A 17346-nucleotide genomic window follows, 5' to 3' on the forward strand; every position below is an offset into this window, starting at 1 on the left:
GGAAAGGAAAGGAAAGGAAAGGAAAGGAAAGGAAAGGAAAGAAGGAAGGAACGATCCTTGGTGCTCTCTGAGCTGTTTTCTAGCATACATTTCATGACCCAACTAGGAAACATCATCAGTGCTAGAAGGGAGGGTTGAATGTGGAGAGGAGAAGGAAAGGAAGGAGGAGGAGGAGGAGGAGGTGATGAGGTCCCCGTACCCTCTGAGCTGGGTGGTTTCCTTGCAGACGTTTCATGACCCAACTAGGTAACAACATCAGGCTCTGCCCCATGCCAACTCCCAGAAGGACAGGAGATTCACTTCCTTCTGCTTTTCCTTCCCCAGAGGAGAGCTGGCAGCCGAAAATCATCAAGCAGGAGGAGGAGGAAGAAGATGGGCTGGAGATGCACCTTAACCGGCTGGAGGTTGCCACCTCCGCTGCGCAGGGTGCTACCAATGGACTCCACCAGGTTGCAGGAAAACCGAGCAGCCCTGAGCCCATTCTGCTGGGCTCCGGAGCTACCAATGAGGAGATCCTATTGGTGGACTACCATGTGAGTCCTTATGTGCGAGGGTGCCGACCCCAGCTGGGGGAGCTGCCCCACTGGTGCCTGGAATGTGGCAAAAGCTTCAGCTTGAAATCCGAGCTGGAAGTGCACCAGTCCAAGCACACCGGGCAGAATTCCTACATCTGCGGCGACTGTGGGCGGAGCTTCATGGAGCACATGGCGCTGTCCGGGCAGGGGGCCTGTGCCGCCGGACACCCCTTCAGCCCTTCGGGGAGCCGGAAAAAAGGGCCACCCTTGCCTGGCGAAGCCGGGGTTCAACGCAAGGAGCGCAAGGAGCTGTCGCTGCAGGAGAAAGTCCGCGTGCTGGAGATGCTCGAAGGGCCCAAGGTCTCGCAGAGTGAACTGGCCAAGCGCTTCGGGGTATCCCAGCCCCAAATTTGCCGCATCATCAAGAACAAAGAACGGATCCTGACCGAGTGGGGGAAAAATGCCAACCCGGGTCGCAAACGCAAACTAGAAGACAAAGGACCGGCCGGCGGTGACCGAGCATTCTTGCAGTGGTTCGAACGCAGCTGCGGACACCCATTCCCAGCTGAGAAAGTCACCCTCGGAGGCGGGGAACCGGGCATGGAGACTGCTCTCCAGTGGCCAAACAGCTCCCTGGTGGCCAAGTCGAAAACGGTTCCCAGGAGGTCCCTCCCGGAGAAGTGGAGCCGGGAAGTGTTGGAGGAAGAGGATGACGAAGATGAGAATCGCTGGGAAAGTACGACACTGCCCTGTATCCTCGGACACTACGACCTTCCAAATGTCTATGCATGTGGTGAGACGGGCATGCTCTTTCGAGCGACCCCTGATGACCTGGCAACCCAGAGAAGTGGTGGCGAAGCCAACGACCAGCTGACCGTCTTGCTCTGTGCCAACATGGATGGCTCGGAGAAAAAGGATGTGTTGATCGTGGGCAAGGCGGTTCGGCCATTTGGGGCGCTCCGTGGATTGTCATCCGCGACCTACAAGACAAACCGCCGGGCCTGGATGACCCCGGCCATCTTTTCCGAGTGGCTTCAGAAGTTCAACGAGGAGATGAAGGAGCAGGAGAGGCGGGTGGCACTCTTTGTCACTCAGTGCAGCGTCCACCCCTACACCGAGCTCTCCAATGTCCAGATGGTCTTCATGCCACCTCACCTTGCCTGGCTGCCTCCTCTGGAGCAAGGGGTTATCCAGAATTTTAAGTGCCACTATCGGAGACGGATGCTGACCCATCTCTTGGTCAAGGACCACAGCCAAGTCACCAGCCCCACCAGCAAACTCTCCCGGTTCCTCACCCTGCTGGATGCCGTTCACCTGGTGGTCCAAGCGTGGTCAGAAGTGTGCCCTCAAACCATAGCAAACTCTTTCAAAGCGGCTGGCTTTAGTGTGAATCCCCGCCTGATGACCCCTTCGTTGGAAGTAGTGCGAGCATTGGGCTGCAAGGATCAAGACCAGTTTGAGCAGTTCGTGTTGATGGATGAAGGGTTGGAGTGTTTTGGAGACCATGAGGGTGTGGATGCGATGAAGGAGGTCCCTCCATCCCAAGAACCCATCTCGGCAAGAGCAGAAGAGGAGGAGGAGAAGGAGGAACCGGCTTTCTTCTCCTGTCCCTCCAAGACCGATGTTGTGGAAGGCTTGGCAACGCTGCGGCGTTACCTGGAGTGCCACGCGGTGTCGCCCAACATCTTCCAGACGTTCTACCAGCTGGAGGACACAATCCATGCCCTGGCTCTGTCCGACATGCAGTTAGCCAGAGCCAAACCCTGTCAAGACTGAGGCCCAACGCACACCTTGAACAGATGGAGCACTCCAGATCCTGAAATGGGTGTCCAGAAATCCATCAAGCCATGCTCTTTTTGGATTTCTGGACACCCAGTAGAGTCTCCAAAGTAGTTTTTTGGCATGTAGTATCAAGCGAGATCTTGCCGTTTTCCTCTGGAGAGTTAGTAGCATGCAGAAAATAACCAATTTCTGGACATAACTGACCACCACCTTCTCACATAGAATCTGGGGAGGGGGTGGTGGACAACAGGGGTCTTCCATTTGACCCATCCTGGCATCTGCTTATCCACCAAGGGCGAGTTTGTTCGGTATACTAGATTGTGGTTTCTAGACCATGGTTCAGCCCCTCACTGATCGTGGTTAACAGCAGATTTGTAAATGTAGAAATGTGTGGATAACAGAAAGGCCTGGGGGTTCCTGGGGGAGGGACCAAACCATGCCACACCCCCACATGCACATGATGGGAGTCAGTCCCCCACGATGGACGCAAAGGACAGCCTCTGCATTCTTCATATGAGGGGCTCGGGGCCTCTTCATGACTTGTACAGAACATCGTACGTTGGCCTGTACAGGAGATGTAGCCCTGTAGACATGATCAACGATGTTGGGGGGAACTTAAGGCTTAAAGGTTGGGGAAATGGGATGTTAGGGGGTTACAAGGCCCTGAACAGAAGGTCTTCTGATGTCCCGAAGGACGCGGTGATCAGGCACAGCAAATCAGGGCGATGGAGGTCACGTAGCGCCCGGACAGCTACAACCGACGCTGGCCCACTTTTTCTGGGGAGCTTCTGTGAGACCTCAACCTCGGGGTAGTGTTTCATCTCAAGTCCGGCTTGGCCACCAGCAGTGGACCCACATCACCCCATGAACGAGGTCTCCTCGGAGAAGGCTGCTGGATGAAACCCAGGCGCTACATCAGGACAACAGTGGCTCCGAGAGAGAACAGCTTTGGAGATTCTCAGAATTCCCCTGCTTTTGGAAAATAAGAGGGAGGGGTGTAGATGCTTAGAGCCCCTGATCCCGCTCAGTCTGGGTGTCTGAAGGACTTTGACTTCACAGATGGAAATGACCTTCTGGACCGGATGCCAATAAAGTGTTCAAAGGCTGATTTCCGTAGTGGGTGTATATGTACATCGGTGTGTTGTTTGCACGCAAAGACACAAGGGCAGCCCCATATTAATAATTGCACAACTTCGTTGCCACACTCTGGGTTGTTTTGTTCTCTTCACAGCCTCACAGCCACAACACAAATTAGTGTGATCACTGGAATTCTGACAATTTTATCTATCCACCTATGATCTCTCTAACTAATCTACTATCCACCCATCCATCCACCCAATACATCTCTCCTTTATGCGTTTGTCTCTCTGTGTCTCTATCATCTCTATCCATCATCTATCCATCTAATTCATCCTTCCTTCCATCTTTGTCTGTCTCTATCTATACCTATCGACCTACCTAAACATAAAGCTTCCTCTCACACGTGCGTGCTAGCCATTTCCGTCTCTAGGGGGCGGTGCTCATCTCTGTCACAAAGCCGAAGAGCCAGCGCTGTCCAAAGATGTCTCCGTGGCCATGTGGCCAGCATGATCAAACGTGGAAGGTGCACAGAACGTTGCTCCTTTTCCACCAAAGCGGTCCCTATTTTTCTACTTGCATTTTTACAGGCTTTCAAACTGCTAGGCGGGCAGAAACTGGGACAAGGAAGGGGAGCTCACTCTGTTACGTGGCGCTAGGGATTCGAACTGCCAATTGACAAGCTCAGCATCTTAGCCACTGAGCCACCACGTCCGTCTACCTACCTACCTATCATCTGTTTCTCTATTCATCACTCTCCCTACGGTCGATCCATCCATTCGATTTATCCCTTCTTCCATCTGTCTATTTTTGTCTTCTCTAAATTTCTCCCCCATCTATCATCTATCCATCATCTACCTACCTCCTTGTTGATCCATCCATCCCTTCCCCCTATTCCTCCCTCCTTCCATCTCTCCCCTGTCTTTGTCTTATTTCTCTCAATCTCTTATCTATCCACCCATCCATCCACCTGCCTACCTACCTACCTGTTGATCCATCCATTCCCCCAATTCATCCCTTCCATCCCTTTGTGTGCTGCGTTCTCTCTGTCTCTACCTATCTTATCATCTCTTACGTCTCTCCCCATCAATCGTTTATCTCTTCTATATAAATATATATATAATTAATCCATCCAACCATCCACCCTCATACATATATATGCACCTATTGTATTTATGTTTTCTATCCATTCCATAATGCCTCCCTCCCTCCTTCCATCCGTTCCTCCATCCGTTTCTCTATTACCTGTCTAGCCATCCATACAATCATCCCTCCCCTCCTTCCCTCTATCTAGCCATCCTATCATCACCCATCTTACATCCTTCCATTATCTGTATATCTACCGTTTCCCTGAAAATATCACCTACCTTGAAAGTAAGTCCTAGCTTGATTTTTTTTAACACAGGCGCCCAATATAAGACCTCCCCCTGAAAAATAAGGGGGATTATCCCCCCTAATTATGACCCGCCCCTGATTAAGCTAGGGTGGGGACGGGGGTGGGTGGAGCCGCCCTACTACTTACCTCTGGACAACTGCAGCCAGGCCTGGCACACCCCGACTCCTGCCTGGCCGGCCCATTTCTTCTGCAGCCAGCAGGGCTGGCAAGGCTTTCCCGAAGGCCCCTGTAGTAGCTGATAACAAAGCTTTGGATCGATCCGGAGCTCAGTTTTCGGGAAAGCCTTGCCGCCTAGAGGAAAAGGACTTCCGGAAGAAGGCTGAGGGCGACACACGCAAGTGAAGGTGGTCAGTGGATGACATGCCCCCAAAATAAGAACTGGTGCCTTTCTGGGGGGGGAGGCAAAAAAAATAAAACAGGGTCTTATTTGGGGGGAAACGTGATATACACAACTGTCTGACTCACTTAACAAATGCGATGATTCATTTAACAACGGTGGCAAGGAAGTCCATCAAATGGGACAAACCTTTTTTGGCAACCATCTCAGAGCGGGAGAAATTTGCGGCTCCATTGTAGTCGTTGTGTCAAGGATTAACTGCGTTATAATGTTCAGTTAGTGACCAGCTGGTGTTTTTTTTTTGTTTAATTCAAGGCAAATTGGCAAAAAACATTAGTTCTGAACAGAAGTGAACAAAAATTTATTGTCTCCCAATTCTGAACTTTTTTCCTTTTTAAAAATCCAAACAGACTTGCAATGTGCTTTTTTGTGGGTCATAATGGTGTTTGCGAACAGTTTAACACCACCAACTCAACAACCTGCTAGACAATAGCTCTCAACTTTGGAAACTTTGAAGGCAGATGGACTTCAGTTCCCAGAATTCCTTAGTCAGCACGGGTGTCTAGGGAATTCTGGGAGTTGAAGTCCACCCATCCTAAAAGTTACCAATATTAAGAAACACTGTTCCAGAGCACTGTGGGTAATAAACACTTACAAAATCCCGACTATTATTCATATATGCAAACAAACAAGGAATATTCATTAAATCATTCCCAAATCAAATAAATCTTTTTCCTAGCAAAAGAGCAGCTGGTAGAACATTGCGAGTTCCCGAAAAACGGATTTTAATGGGAAATTCTGTCCTTATTCACACCTGGCACCAAAGTCTTCACGTGGAGCCTAAGAGCTGGAAGGAACCCAGAGGTCATGTAGTCCATCCCTGGTGCAGGACTCCATTGCTGTTTATCTACCAGCACCAGTGGTTGTTGTTCATCGTTTAATGACCCCGTAAACCCTTGCATCTAAGTGGAGTCGGGGCAAGTGAATGGAGCTGCATGTTTACTGGCTAGATGCCCTTCCTGTCGCCAATGCAGAGGTTTTTTTTAGCAGATCTACTCTCATTGTGACCAGAGAGAGAAATATCAGCCTCTGCCTAGGATCAAACTCACAGCCTCCTGATTGTGAGGCGAGGGCTCCACCACTAGGCCACCGCCCCACTCTATCCGATGCTGCAGTGAGGCTTTGGAATCTGCTGACGGCTGTTGACCGAAGAGGGTTCGATGCCTTGTTTCTCCACTGTCGCTCCTTTAAGACATGCTAGCTGGGGAATTCTGGAAGTCGGAATTCCACACAGCTTCGGAGTCGGCAGGGGCTTCTTGAAGGGGACAAATCGTGAGAGAGGTGGACTGTCTAGCATTCCCAGTCTCGGTGGCCCTTTCACGAACAGGCTCCCGTCCCGATGGCAACGGGACCCGGGACCCGGGAACCAGAGCAGCGGCGATGGGCTCAGGAGTACCCTGATTATCTCCCGACTCTTGACAGACTTGGTTAACGGTTGTGATTCGGGACAAAACCTGGGTTTTACATCCCTACAGCTCCTCACTCTGCGTAGGAGACATCAGATGATGGACATAAACCAGGTTAAGACAGATGCAAGACAGTCCCAGGGCTGCAGTCCACAAATGGGCTTTGAGCTGTTCACAATCGGGCCGTGGAAGTGGCGGGCAAGAGCAACAGCTGAATGCATGCACACACCCTCGTGCGAGTGGCGTGTGCACCCACCACTCATACGCAAACGGAGCTACGCGCGTATACTTGCTCACCACTCGTACAGAACCATACCCTCCCCTCCCTCCCCCCGTCGTGTCACAACACAGGAAAGTTTGGGGAACTCAGTCTGAAGACAAAAGTTCTCCTTCGCCGTGTCCTCCGAATGAGAAACGCACTTCTGCGGTCCAGCTCTGTGTGAAAGTTCTTGGCCTCAAGGCCCTTCCCGCTGCCCCCAACGCAAGCCTGCTCTTCGTCCCACCCATAGCAGAAGTGGTGGCCGCCAAAAGGTCCTTTCTGTGCTTTCGAACTCACGTCTCGCTCCGTGCGGAAGCGCCGCCCCCATTGGTGGCTCCTCTGAGGGAAGGCGAGATATTTGGCCCGCGTAAATGTCCTGCTATAGTCGGGGCAGGCAAAGGGTCTCCTTGGGAGAAGGGCAGGAAAGTCTTATCACACTCAGGGCGCTTTGGTAGTTTCACCTTCGACATCATCCGCGGGAGACACCCAGGGTTCACCTTGGACGCTGCAGATTTACTCCGCCTCGCTGCCGTGTCCGCTCGCGTCTGCGGGGTCTTTCGCCTCCTTTTTCCCTGGGGTATGTCCTGCCAAACCGGCCTCTCCTCTCCTCCCTCCTCGCCTTCGGCCACTGGGACCCCACCGCCTGCTGGGAGGAGAGGAGAAGAGACAAACTCACCATCGAGTCAGCACTGCGATTCCCAAAAGCACGGGATACTCCGAACTTTTGGGTCCTGTCGGACAATGAAGAAGGAAAAGGACAGGGAAACGGACAAGCACTCGAACCCGAGATCAGGAGGCCCCTCCAATAACAGAAGATCCCATCTGAGACCACCCCTCAACAATTTTAGAAGCATGTGATTTGAGGGGGAGGAGTGTGGATCTCAGTGGTTGTTGATCAGCCTGAAATCCTTAATCCAATGACGGCGAACACGACAGGTGTGTCGACAGTGACATGCCATGACATTTTGGGTCACACGCTAGAGTTCACCAAGACCTACAACAACACCTATAGGTTGCCCTTGACTTACAACATTTCATTTAACGACCATTTGGCACTGGAAGAAGGGACTTGCGACCGTTTTTTGCATTTAAGACTGTTGCAGCATCCCCATGGTCACGTGGTTAAAATGCAGCCACTTGGCCACTGATTCATATTTATGACTGTTACGGTGTCCTGGGGTCACATGATCTCCTTTTGCGGCCTTCTAACCAGAAAAGTCAATGGGGAAGCCAGATCTGCTTAACAAGCTTGTGAGTTAATTTTACCGCTGCAGGGATTCACTTTACAACGGTGGCAAGAAAGGTCGTAAAATGGGGCAAACCAAATTCACATCACAAATGTCTCACTTAGCAACAGAAACATTGGGCTCAATTGCGGTCATAAGATCATAGATCAGCGGTGCCCTTCCATTTCTCTGTGTACAGGTCCTCCTCGCTTTACGACCCCAATTCGAAGCACAATTTCCTGTCGCTAAGCAAGGCAGTCTGAGTAACTTAAGAGTGACAGGGATTCACTTAATAACGGGGAAAAGATGTCGTAAAATGGAACAAAACTCACTTCACAAATGAATTGGAATGCATAACAACCGAAATGTTGGGCTTTATTGCAGTTGTACATCGACAACAACCCGGAACACAAATTTTAGACTCAGTGTGTGTGTGTGTGTGTGTGTGTGTGTGTGTGTGTGAGTGTGTGTGTGTGTAGTAATCCTTACCCAGCGACGCCACCAACTCATAAGTTTCCACCATCACAGCTTGGTAAAAGTCCCGCTGCCAGTTGGTAAGTTGCGCCCACTTGGTGGTCGTAAAGTACACAACGACGTCTTCAAAAGTCACCTACGGAAGAAGCGACAGGATGGTGAGCGGCTGGATTGGCGTTGCGACCGAATGGCATACAATTTCACATCACGATGGCGCACTGCGTCCACAGCACAGAAAAGATTGGTGGACGCATGGAGACACGGAAAGGAGGCAACACCGTCAGTCCAAACCTGGTTGAGTTTCTTCCAAATTTGGGGAAATTGATTTATTATGATTATTACAGGCCACCCTCGACTTACAACAGTTCATTCAGCAACCATTCAAAGTTAAAATAGTGCGGAAAAAAATGATGTTCAGACTGTTTTTTCGAACTTAAAGACCGTGGTCGCATTCCCAAGTGATGAAATTCAGACGCTCAGCAACGGATTCGCCTTTACGATGGCCGTAGTGTCCCGGGGTGACACGCTCCTGTTTTGCGACCGTCCGACAAGCAACGTCAATGGGGAAACCAAGATTCATGTCACCAGCGTATTGCTAGCACTTGAGGCGATTCACATACCAACAGTCGCAAAATGGGGCAAAAGACCCACTTCACTGCCTCGCTTAGCAACACATTGGTCTTAATTGCAGTCATAATTCAAGGACTACCTGTCTAGATCAATGTTTCTCGACCTTAACCAATATACAATGTCTGGATTTCAACTTCCAGAATTCTGCAGCCAAATTGGCCAGTTGGGGGAATTCTGGGAGTTGAAGTCCAGACATCTTATACATCGCCCAGGTTACGGATGAAGGAAACGAAAGGTGTCCCCCATCCAATGAAATTCTTTCATTTCTCCATCTCAGGTAGTCCTCGATTTATGACTGCAATTCGAACCAAAAATCGCCACTGTTAAGTAAGGCAGCTGCTAAGTGAGTCGGGCCTGATTTGTCCCCATTTTCCTTTGGTTGTTAAACAAATTACTAGAGTCGTTAAGAGAATCATACGGTCACTAAACAAACCTGCCTTCCCACATTCAATGTGTTTGTCAAAATCCGGTTTGTGAGGTCATAAGTGGGGATCATGGAACCTGGGATACTGCAAATGGAAATACAGGGGGTCCTTGGTTTATGACCACAATTGAGCCCCAAATTTATGTTGCAAAGTGAGTATGACCCATTTTACAACGTACTTTTCTTTTCATGGTTGTTAAGTGAATCATTGCATTCGTTAAGTGAGTCAAAAGGTGACTAAGTACATCTGGCTTCCCCACTGAGGTTGTTGGCCAGAAGGTCACAAAAGAGGATCACGTGTCCCCAGGACACCGTGACCGTCATAAGTATGAATCAGTCGACGCACTTCTGAATTTGGATCACATTAACCGTAAAGAGGTGGAACCATCGTAAGTGTGAAAATCGGTCATCAATCCCTTTGTCCAGCATCGCTGTAACTTTGAACGGTCACTAAGTGAACTCTCATGAATATGAATCAGTTGACAAGTCCAAATTTTGACCAACTGACCGTGGAAATGTGCAATGGTTGCTAAGCGTGAAAAACAGTTGCAAACATTTTTTTCAGTGCCGTCGGTACTTTGAATGGTCATTAAATGAACAGTCATTAGTTGAGGACAAGATGTACCAGCGGGTATTGTGATCATGTGACTACGGGTAACGCTGCAATGGTCGTGAGTGTGAGGACCACTTGCTTGCAAGTCTCTTTTTCTCAGTGCCTCGAAACATCATACGGTCGCTAAATGAACCCTTGTGAGGACTGGCCCTGTTGAATTTTTGCACATTCCTCTAAGGAGTCCCCACTTTACAACAATCTGTTTAGTGATGGTTTGTAGTTACGATGCCACAGAAAAAAGTAACTTAGGACTGTTTTTCACATTTACAACCGTCGCCACATCTCTGTGGTCACATGATTTAAGTTTGGATGATTGACTTTATGATGGCCGTAGGGTCTGGGGATCCCGGGATCCTCTTTTTACAACTTTCTGACGCATCAACGGGGAAGCCGGATTCACTTAACGACCGGGTAACTAATGTTAACTAGGGCAGCCTCTCACTTCCCAAACGGGGGCCGGATAAAAGCCACCAAATGGGCCGAGTGTCACTTCAGAAAGGTCTCGCTTAGCGACATAACTTTTGAGGCTCCATTGTGCTCGCACACCGAGGACGATCGGGTAAGCGAAAACCCCAACGGGAGCGACGGAGGCTTCGAGATTTCCGATCCCCCCAAAATGGGAAAATTCGGGAGGGGACTTGCTCCGGCCCCACCCCTCCCCAAAAGCCTTTATCCCTCTTTCATCCCGCCATCCTTTTCTCATGCCTAAAGACCCCTCCCTTTTTTTCCTTGGGAGAGAGTGGTGAGTTCGAATCCCACCCTCTCTAAATGGGGCCATTTCTCCCAATAAACTAGAAAAAGGAAACTGTGAATTGAACCCCCCCCAAAAAAAACCTGGGAGGATCCAGAGGTTTAGCCCTTCAATAGGATCTCCCACTCCCCTAAATTGGAAGGGAGACCCTCCCCTCTCTGCTTGGCTAGGGGGCTCTCTCCCTAATCTTGTGCCCCCAAACCTCTCCCCCATTCCTTCCTTACCAAGTCTAACCCCCACCCCACCCCGCCCCCAAGAATTAGAGATGTTTGCAAAGTGGAAGGTCCTCAACAGTCTGATCCCCAAAGACCCCCACACACACCTGTGGGGGAGACCTCCTAGCGACCCCCTCCTCTTCCCTCGTAGGGCAGCCTCCCCCTCCTCCCGCCAAGGACCCTTCCACCATGGAGGGTTACTGCTGGGAAGCTGGAGGAGGGGGCCGCTCTTGCAGCCCTGGGAATGGAGGCGGTTGGTCCCTTTGCACATGCTCAGAGGCATCCTTGCCAGGAGGTCCTACCGGTATAGATGCCAAGCGCTTAGTCATCTCGGCTCGGGAAAGAAGAAGAAGAAGGAGGAGGAGGAGGAGGCGGAGGAGGAGGAGGAAGGAGAAAAAAAGGAGAAGGAACAAAAAAAAAAAGAGAAAGAAAAAGAGAAGACGAGGCCCCGCCCTCCACCTCAGAGCATGCGCACTTTCCCGCTGCCCGGGCTTGGCTCCCGGGATTAAATCTCCTCCCTTTCCAAGGAAGCAAAGCATCCTGGGAAATGTAGTTCGGAGAGAGGGGACTTTTTCCACGCAAGCTACAGGGACTTGAATCCTCCCCTATTAAAGCTTCCTGGTTGGGGGATTCTGGGAATTGGAGTCCTCCCCTCTTAAACCCTGAAGGCTGGGGGATTCTGGAAGTCCTTTCCTCTTAAAGCATGCCAGCTGGTCTAGGGGATTATGGGAACTGAAGTCCACTCTTCTTGAAGTTGCCAGAGGAACACTGCCATAATCAGATGAACCAGGACGTTAAACGAGACTAGCCCACTTTCGCTAGTCCCACCATGTTAATTTCACCTTTCGCTTCAATGTGCTAGTGACATTTTTGTCAAAAGAAATCCATTTTTCCCAAATTCAAAATTCCCGCTCTTCCGGGTTGCCCATTACACAGATAATGTCCAACTTACGTCCATTCCTGAAATGACCATTCTAAGCAAGGCCCTAAAGAAAGCCACCCTTTTTTCACACTTACGACCATCGCTTTCTCCCTGTGGTCCCTTGATCCAAATTTCAGACTTTGGGCAAATTGACTTGTTCTTACAACGCCCACAGGTGTGACAGTCAATGGGGAAGCTGGATTCACTTCTCCTTGACCCATGCCACAATTCACTTAACGACTGTGGCAAGGCAAGTCGTAAAAAGGGGGAAAACAACTCCCTTCTTGCCTGTCTCGCTTAATGACAGCCAGTTTGGGCTCAAGCATGGCCACTAAGTCAAGGATCGTATGTCATAACGACAAGGTGAATATAATAAAAGGACATTTCTTTTGCTAGTAAAACGTGATAACTTGCTTCCCACCGGTCTTGTTTAATGACAGCCATCTTGGGCTCCATCGTGGCCGTTAAGTCAAGGGCTGTCTATCATAACAGCAGGGTGAATATAATCGTGACATTTATTTTGCTGGTACAAATAAAATTCCATAATAAATGTTTTCTTTTGCCGATCGAGCCTGGATCAAGTTAAGAGAGTCTGAATAGTTTTGGGAATGAAAATGCGAATTTCCCGGAAATTAAAATTTGCGTGGAGTTTGGGCATTTTATGTTGTGATGTTTTGTGTAGTTTCTTGGCAGAAAAATGTCCGCACCGCTTTGGTTAATGACATAATCGGCTTCACGACTGCGGTGATTCACTTACCGTCCAGAATAGAAAAGGGTGGTTACAATGGTGGTAAAACCAGCTTGAAATTGAACTTGGAAATTCGGGTCTCCATTGCGGTCATAAATCGTAATAGTTTAAAATGAGGACGACCTCTGCAAGCTGTTTCTCAGGAAAACTCCTAAAACCTCACACTTTGCATTTTTCTCCACCCCAACTCTTTTTTTTTGGGGGGGGGGGAGAGGATGCGATTTCTTGTTTGTTGGGTGGGGGGAAAAAAAAAAACCACACAACACAAACACACCCAACACAAGAGCCGTAAAGTAGTGATTTTATCCCCATTTATTAGCTTTCATCTAAGTTGTAAAAAGGTTGCAGGAGAAAGTAACAACCACTGGCCTATCTGCGCACCGAGAGTCACAAGTACGTTTCGAGGACATTGCCAGCAGCTCTTGGGACACTTAAGGAAGCCCTGGTGGAAGTGGCCAACTTGCGCGCTCTCGAACAGGTTGCCGATTCCCGTCCAAAATTTGGTGGGCGCCCTGTTTGAGGAGGGGCGGATGGGTCACAACACGGCCTGCAGCTCACACTTCCCCCTGCTCCCCGCCTGGCGTGGGCAACGCCGTTTCCAACTCGCATGGAAATCGTGGTTAGGTGTTAAAAGCTGGGATGGTGGTATCTACAGGAGCGAATGGAGCCGTTAGGTTCATTCCGGACAAGAGAACGAGGCCACGGGGTGCTTAGATCCGGCCTACGGAGCTACCCTGGAAACAGCGAACTGCCCCACAATGCCGTCCTTGTCTGCGAACTAGCCATGAGGGCCTCCTGAAGTCCTTCGTCAGCAAACTAAGTTCGGAAAGGCTCTGCCCAGCCAGTCTGGGCTCAATTTTGGGCCACGGTGGACTCCTGCAACCGTCTGCTCCTTTTTGCTGGCAAAGAGCTGCAAGAGGCCGTCGCAGCTGAAAAGAGTCTGTGATGTGGAGGTGGCCACGTTTCCTAGTCAAATCCCCCCCAAAATCAAACACAACCCTGATGCAGCCCTCAATGAAACTGAATTTGACACCCCTGCGGTAGGCCGATGAGGTTAAATTTGACCTCTCGTCAGGTGTCAGAAACAGCCTCGTTCTCTCGTCTGGAACGAGACTAGCTGTCCCATTTGCTCCTGTAGACACCACCATATCAGTTTTCACCAGAGAAGCCCCCCTTCCCTCATTAAGGGGACCCTCCCAAGAAGCCATTGAGGTACTCCTTCAACCCACAGCCATGTTTCTGATGTCATGCATCTACAACACAGAGCACAGATGCTATTCCCGTACGGCAAGATACAGGTGGGCATTCACCCTGGGTCTTGAGACTCCTGGCAGGCTTGCCAAATGGAAGCTGAGAACTCGCATGCAAGTGGATAGGTAAATGGGCTAGCGAGAACACCAGGTAGACTCATCCCTATTTTGGGGGACAGGGGCCGTTAGTCCATCGAACTGATCCTACTCAACAGGAAACATTACCAGTTCCAGAAACCTAGTTAGGACTCCGTACACGGGAATGCCTCTGAGTTTTCCTGCTTGGACAATACGGGCAAGAGCGCGGGGTCTCCTCGCCTGGACAAGCAGCAATTCAGGGAGCACAAAGTCTTCCAAACACTGCCTAACCCTATCCATTGTTCTTGAATCAGCTCATCTCGCGTAGTCATCTTGAGCTCCTGGAGTGGACCAGACCGCCAGCTGCCCCCATTCTCAATGGAGTGGACAAAATCCATCCTTGCATGTGAACCCGGTATGGCCAGGGCACGCCCACACTGTCTTCAGACATGCGACTGGTATTCTTCTCCGATGGCTCGTTGGAAGAAATAGGTGCTGCCTCACCCACAGTGGTGGGGTGATGCCAACCACAGTTGAGCCAGCTCTGGGAAGCGAGAAGTGTCACAAGGGATAAATAGAATTTTATTTAAATAAACATATCTCAACATCTTTGTACAAATTACAAGTCCTCTGGTTCAGATCCTAGGCACCAAAGTTGGCGGAAGGGCCTTTTAGGAGATCCACCAGAATATCCAGGAGCTGGCTGTGTTGGTGGTGGAGGTCACCAGGAATGGCTGCCATCTCGTAGCAGAGGCAGGTTTCCACCATCCGGGAGAGGGCCACCCGGAAGTCACGGAGAAGCCGTATGGTGTACGAGTCGCCTTCCAAGACCAGCAGGTCGCTGTCCACCAGGGAGATAGTGGCGCGCCAGCCGTCATCTGGGGGAAAAGAAGAAAGACAGATAAAGAGATGGTACTTTAAGGACGAAAATTCTTCATATACCGTTTCCCCGAAAATAAGACCCTGTGTTATTTTTTTGCTACCAAAAAATGCACCAGGTCTTATTTTCAGGGGATGTCATCCACTGACTAACCTCAATTGCGCGTAGCACCCCAGCCTCCTGCCGGAAATCCTTCTTCTGCAGCCGGAAAGGCTTTCCTGAAGGCCTCTGTAGCTGATAACAGAGTTTTGGGTTGATCTGGAGCTTTGTTATCAGCTGCAGAGGCCTTCAGGAAAGCCTGGCCATCCTTGCCGGCGGCAGAAGAAATGGGCTGGCAAGGCAGGTGTCATGACATGCGAGGCCTGGCTACACCTGTCCAAAGATAAGTAGTAGGGGCAGTTCCACCTCCCCCACCCCCACTCCAGCTTAACTTTCACCCATGCACCCTGACGTGGGCAGGATCTTAATTAGGGCTTATTTTGGGGGGTAGGGCTTATATTGGGCACAGGTGTAAAAATCAAGCTAGGACTTACTTTCAAGGTAGGTCGTATTTTCGGGGAAACAGGGTAGTCCTCGACTTACAACAATTCAACTACTGACCGTTGCAAGTGACGACACTGAAGAAGTGACTGATGGCTGATTCGGACACTTATGACCGTTGCAACATCTTTGTGGGGACGTGATCCAAATTCTGACATCTGGCAACGCACTCATATTTATGACAGTTGCAATGTCCCTGGAGTCGCGTGATCCCTTTTGGCAGCCTTTTGACCAGCATCATCAACGGGGAAGCTGGATTCACTTGCGGATGCTGTGACTAACTGAAAATTTGCTGTGATTCCCTTAACCACCGTGGCAAGGAAAGTCATAAAAATGGGACAAAATTCACTTTGGGTTCAGAAGACCTCAGAATGGGAAACAATGGTCAATGGGAAAGCCAGATTTACTTAACAACTGTGTGACTAATGTAACAACTGCAGCGATTCACTTAACAACTGTGGCGAGAAAAGTCCTAAAATTGGGCCAAAAGTCGCTTAAGAAAAGCTGTTTCTGACACACAGGTGCAGTTGGTGAACCTCCGCAAAGTCATAACCAAATCTATGGAAACTTACGGTAGTCCTTGACTTACAACCACAAGGGAACCCAACATTTCTGTCGCTAAACAAGTCAGTGAATATTCAGTGAATTTTGCTCCATTATATGGCCACAGTTATTAAGCCAATCCCTGCACTTCAGTTTGATCACATGGTTGTTAAATGAATCGGGCTTCCCTGTTGACTCTGCTTGTCACAATGACCCTGGAATGCTGCGACCGTCGTAAATATGAGTCCGTTGCCAAGCATCCAAATTTTGACCAATCATGGCGATGCAGTAATGGCTGTAAGTGTGAAATAAGTCAATTTTTCTGGCACCGTTGTAACTTCGGTCACTAAACGAACTTGTAAGTCGACGACTACCTGTAAGTGGGAAAGACACAGGAAGCTCAGCCAGAGGGAGGGATGAAAACATTCTTTGGGGTGGGCTGGACAACCCAACTGAGGGGGGTGGGGGAGAGACTCTGCTATCGGAGTGCGTGCGTGTGTATGTGTGTGTATGTGTGTATGTGAGACAGGCCCCTTCCGGTCTAGACAACAGCGAGGGAACTGAGCCAAGAGTCCGATTCCTCACCCCTCACATAGACGTCCGTATCGGTCATCAGCAGCACGGCGAGTGGATGCACTTGAGAGGAGTCTCGCACAAAGACACCTCCATTGGATTTGACTGCCATGAAGTAGGTCAGCCAACGGCTGTACAGCTTGGAGGACTCCCTGCGGGGGATAAGAAGAGGAGTGTCTTGTGGGCATCCGGCCAACCAATTGGCATCCCAGGAGGGACCATTTGGCATCCCAGGAGGGACCGACTTGCCTACCTATTGATGGTTGATTTGTGCAAGAGGACGGTCCCTGCCTTGGTCCGGTACGTGTAGCTATTCGGTTTGAACTTGCCCTGTCTGGTCACCTTCCCTTGCCGGACCTGGAATAAAAGGGATATTTCTTAGGGGTTCTTCCAAGTCATCGGAAAGACCCCTCAGATAGGACACTGAAGGCTGTTCTCTGCAGGGACCTCAAGGGAAAAGAGGAAGACTTGTTTCTCAAGATTTGGCGAGAACGAAGGCTCCCATTAACCAAAGCCACTGGGGTGGACTTTAGAGGTGACAGAGCAACAGGGACCGTCCACAGACAAGAGCCCACTCATGGGGCAAGCCACTAGGAGATAAAAATAAGAATCCCCCCCCCAATATCATTCTAGTACTGATGATGTAA

The 17346-nt window shown here is 50.0% G+C and overlaps 2 protein-coding genes across 4 annotated transcripts in view; both read right to left on the reverse strand.

Annotated features, from left to right (window-relative positions):
* Positions 1 to 5453: 5453 nt before the first annotated feature.
* LOC113449953 (uncharacterized) lies at positions 5454 to 11609 on the reverse strand. 3 transcript variants are annotated; one of them, XR_015740093.1, is made up of 3 exons: positions 11367 to 11578; positions 8548 to 8668; positions 5454 to 7478 (listed from the first exon to the last, which is right to left on the reverse strand). XR_015740093.1 is itself a non-coding variant. In XM_087916378.1 (3 exons), the coding sequence occupies exons 1-3, from the start codon at positions 11492 to 11494 to the stop codon at positions 7126 to 7128; spliced, it is 501 nt and encodes a 166-aa protein (XP_087772504.1). In that variant the 5' UTR covers positions 11495 to 11609; the 3' UTR covers positions 5454 to 7125. The 3 variants fall into 3 exon arrangements, 2 of the variants coding, with proteins under 2 accessions (XP_087772504.1, XP_087772503.1); XM_087916378.1 differs by having other exon boundaries at positions 11468 to 11609; XM_087916377.1 differs by having other exon boundaries at positions 11273 to 11578.
* Positions 11610 to 14724: 3115 nt separating this feature from the next.
* The window catches only part of DHX30 (DExH-box helicase 30), a 36739-nt gene continuing 34117 nt past the window's right edge, over positions 14725 to 17346 (reverse strand). Inside the window, 3 exon segments of the mRNA XM_087916495.1 lie at positions 14725 to 15041; positions 16712 to 16851; positions 16953 to 17056. Coding sequence (XP_087772621.1) covers positions 14806 to 15041; positions 16712 to 16851; positions 16953 to 17056 — 480 coding nt within the window. The 3' untranslated portion in view covers positions 14725 to 14805.

This window comes from Pseudonaja textilis, chromosome Z (genome assembly GCF_049901715.1).
Source record: "Pseudonaja textilis isolate UNSWEBS1 chromosome Z, rPseTex1.2, whole genome shotgun sequence".
Classification (NCBI taxonomy): domain Eukaryota; kingdom Metazoa; phylum Chordata; class Lepidosauria; order Squamata; family Elapidae; genus Pseudonaja; species Pseudonaja textilis.

What these genes read in the sequence shown, in the direction of transcription:
- LOC113449953 (XM_087916377.1), bottom strand. Translation starts at nt 11,356, where the DNA reads ATGGTGGAAGGGTCCTTGGCGGGAGGAGGGGGAGGCTGCCCTACGAGG. An exon ending in CTAGGAGGTCTCCCCCACAG is followed by an intron (nt 8,669 to 11,272) that starts GTGTGTGTGGGG and finishes CTTCTTCCGTAG; the next exon opens with GTGACTTTTGAAGACGTCGT. An exon ending in TGAGTTGGTGGCGTCGCTGG is followed by an intron (nt 7,479 to 8,547) that starts GTAAGGATTACT and finishes CTCTCCTCCCAG; the next exon opens with CAGGCGGTGGGGTCCCAGTG.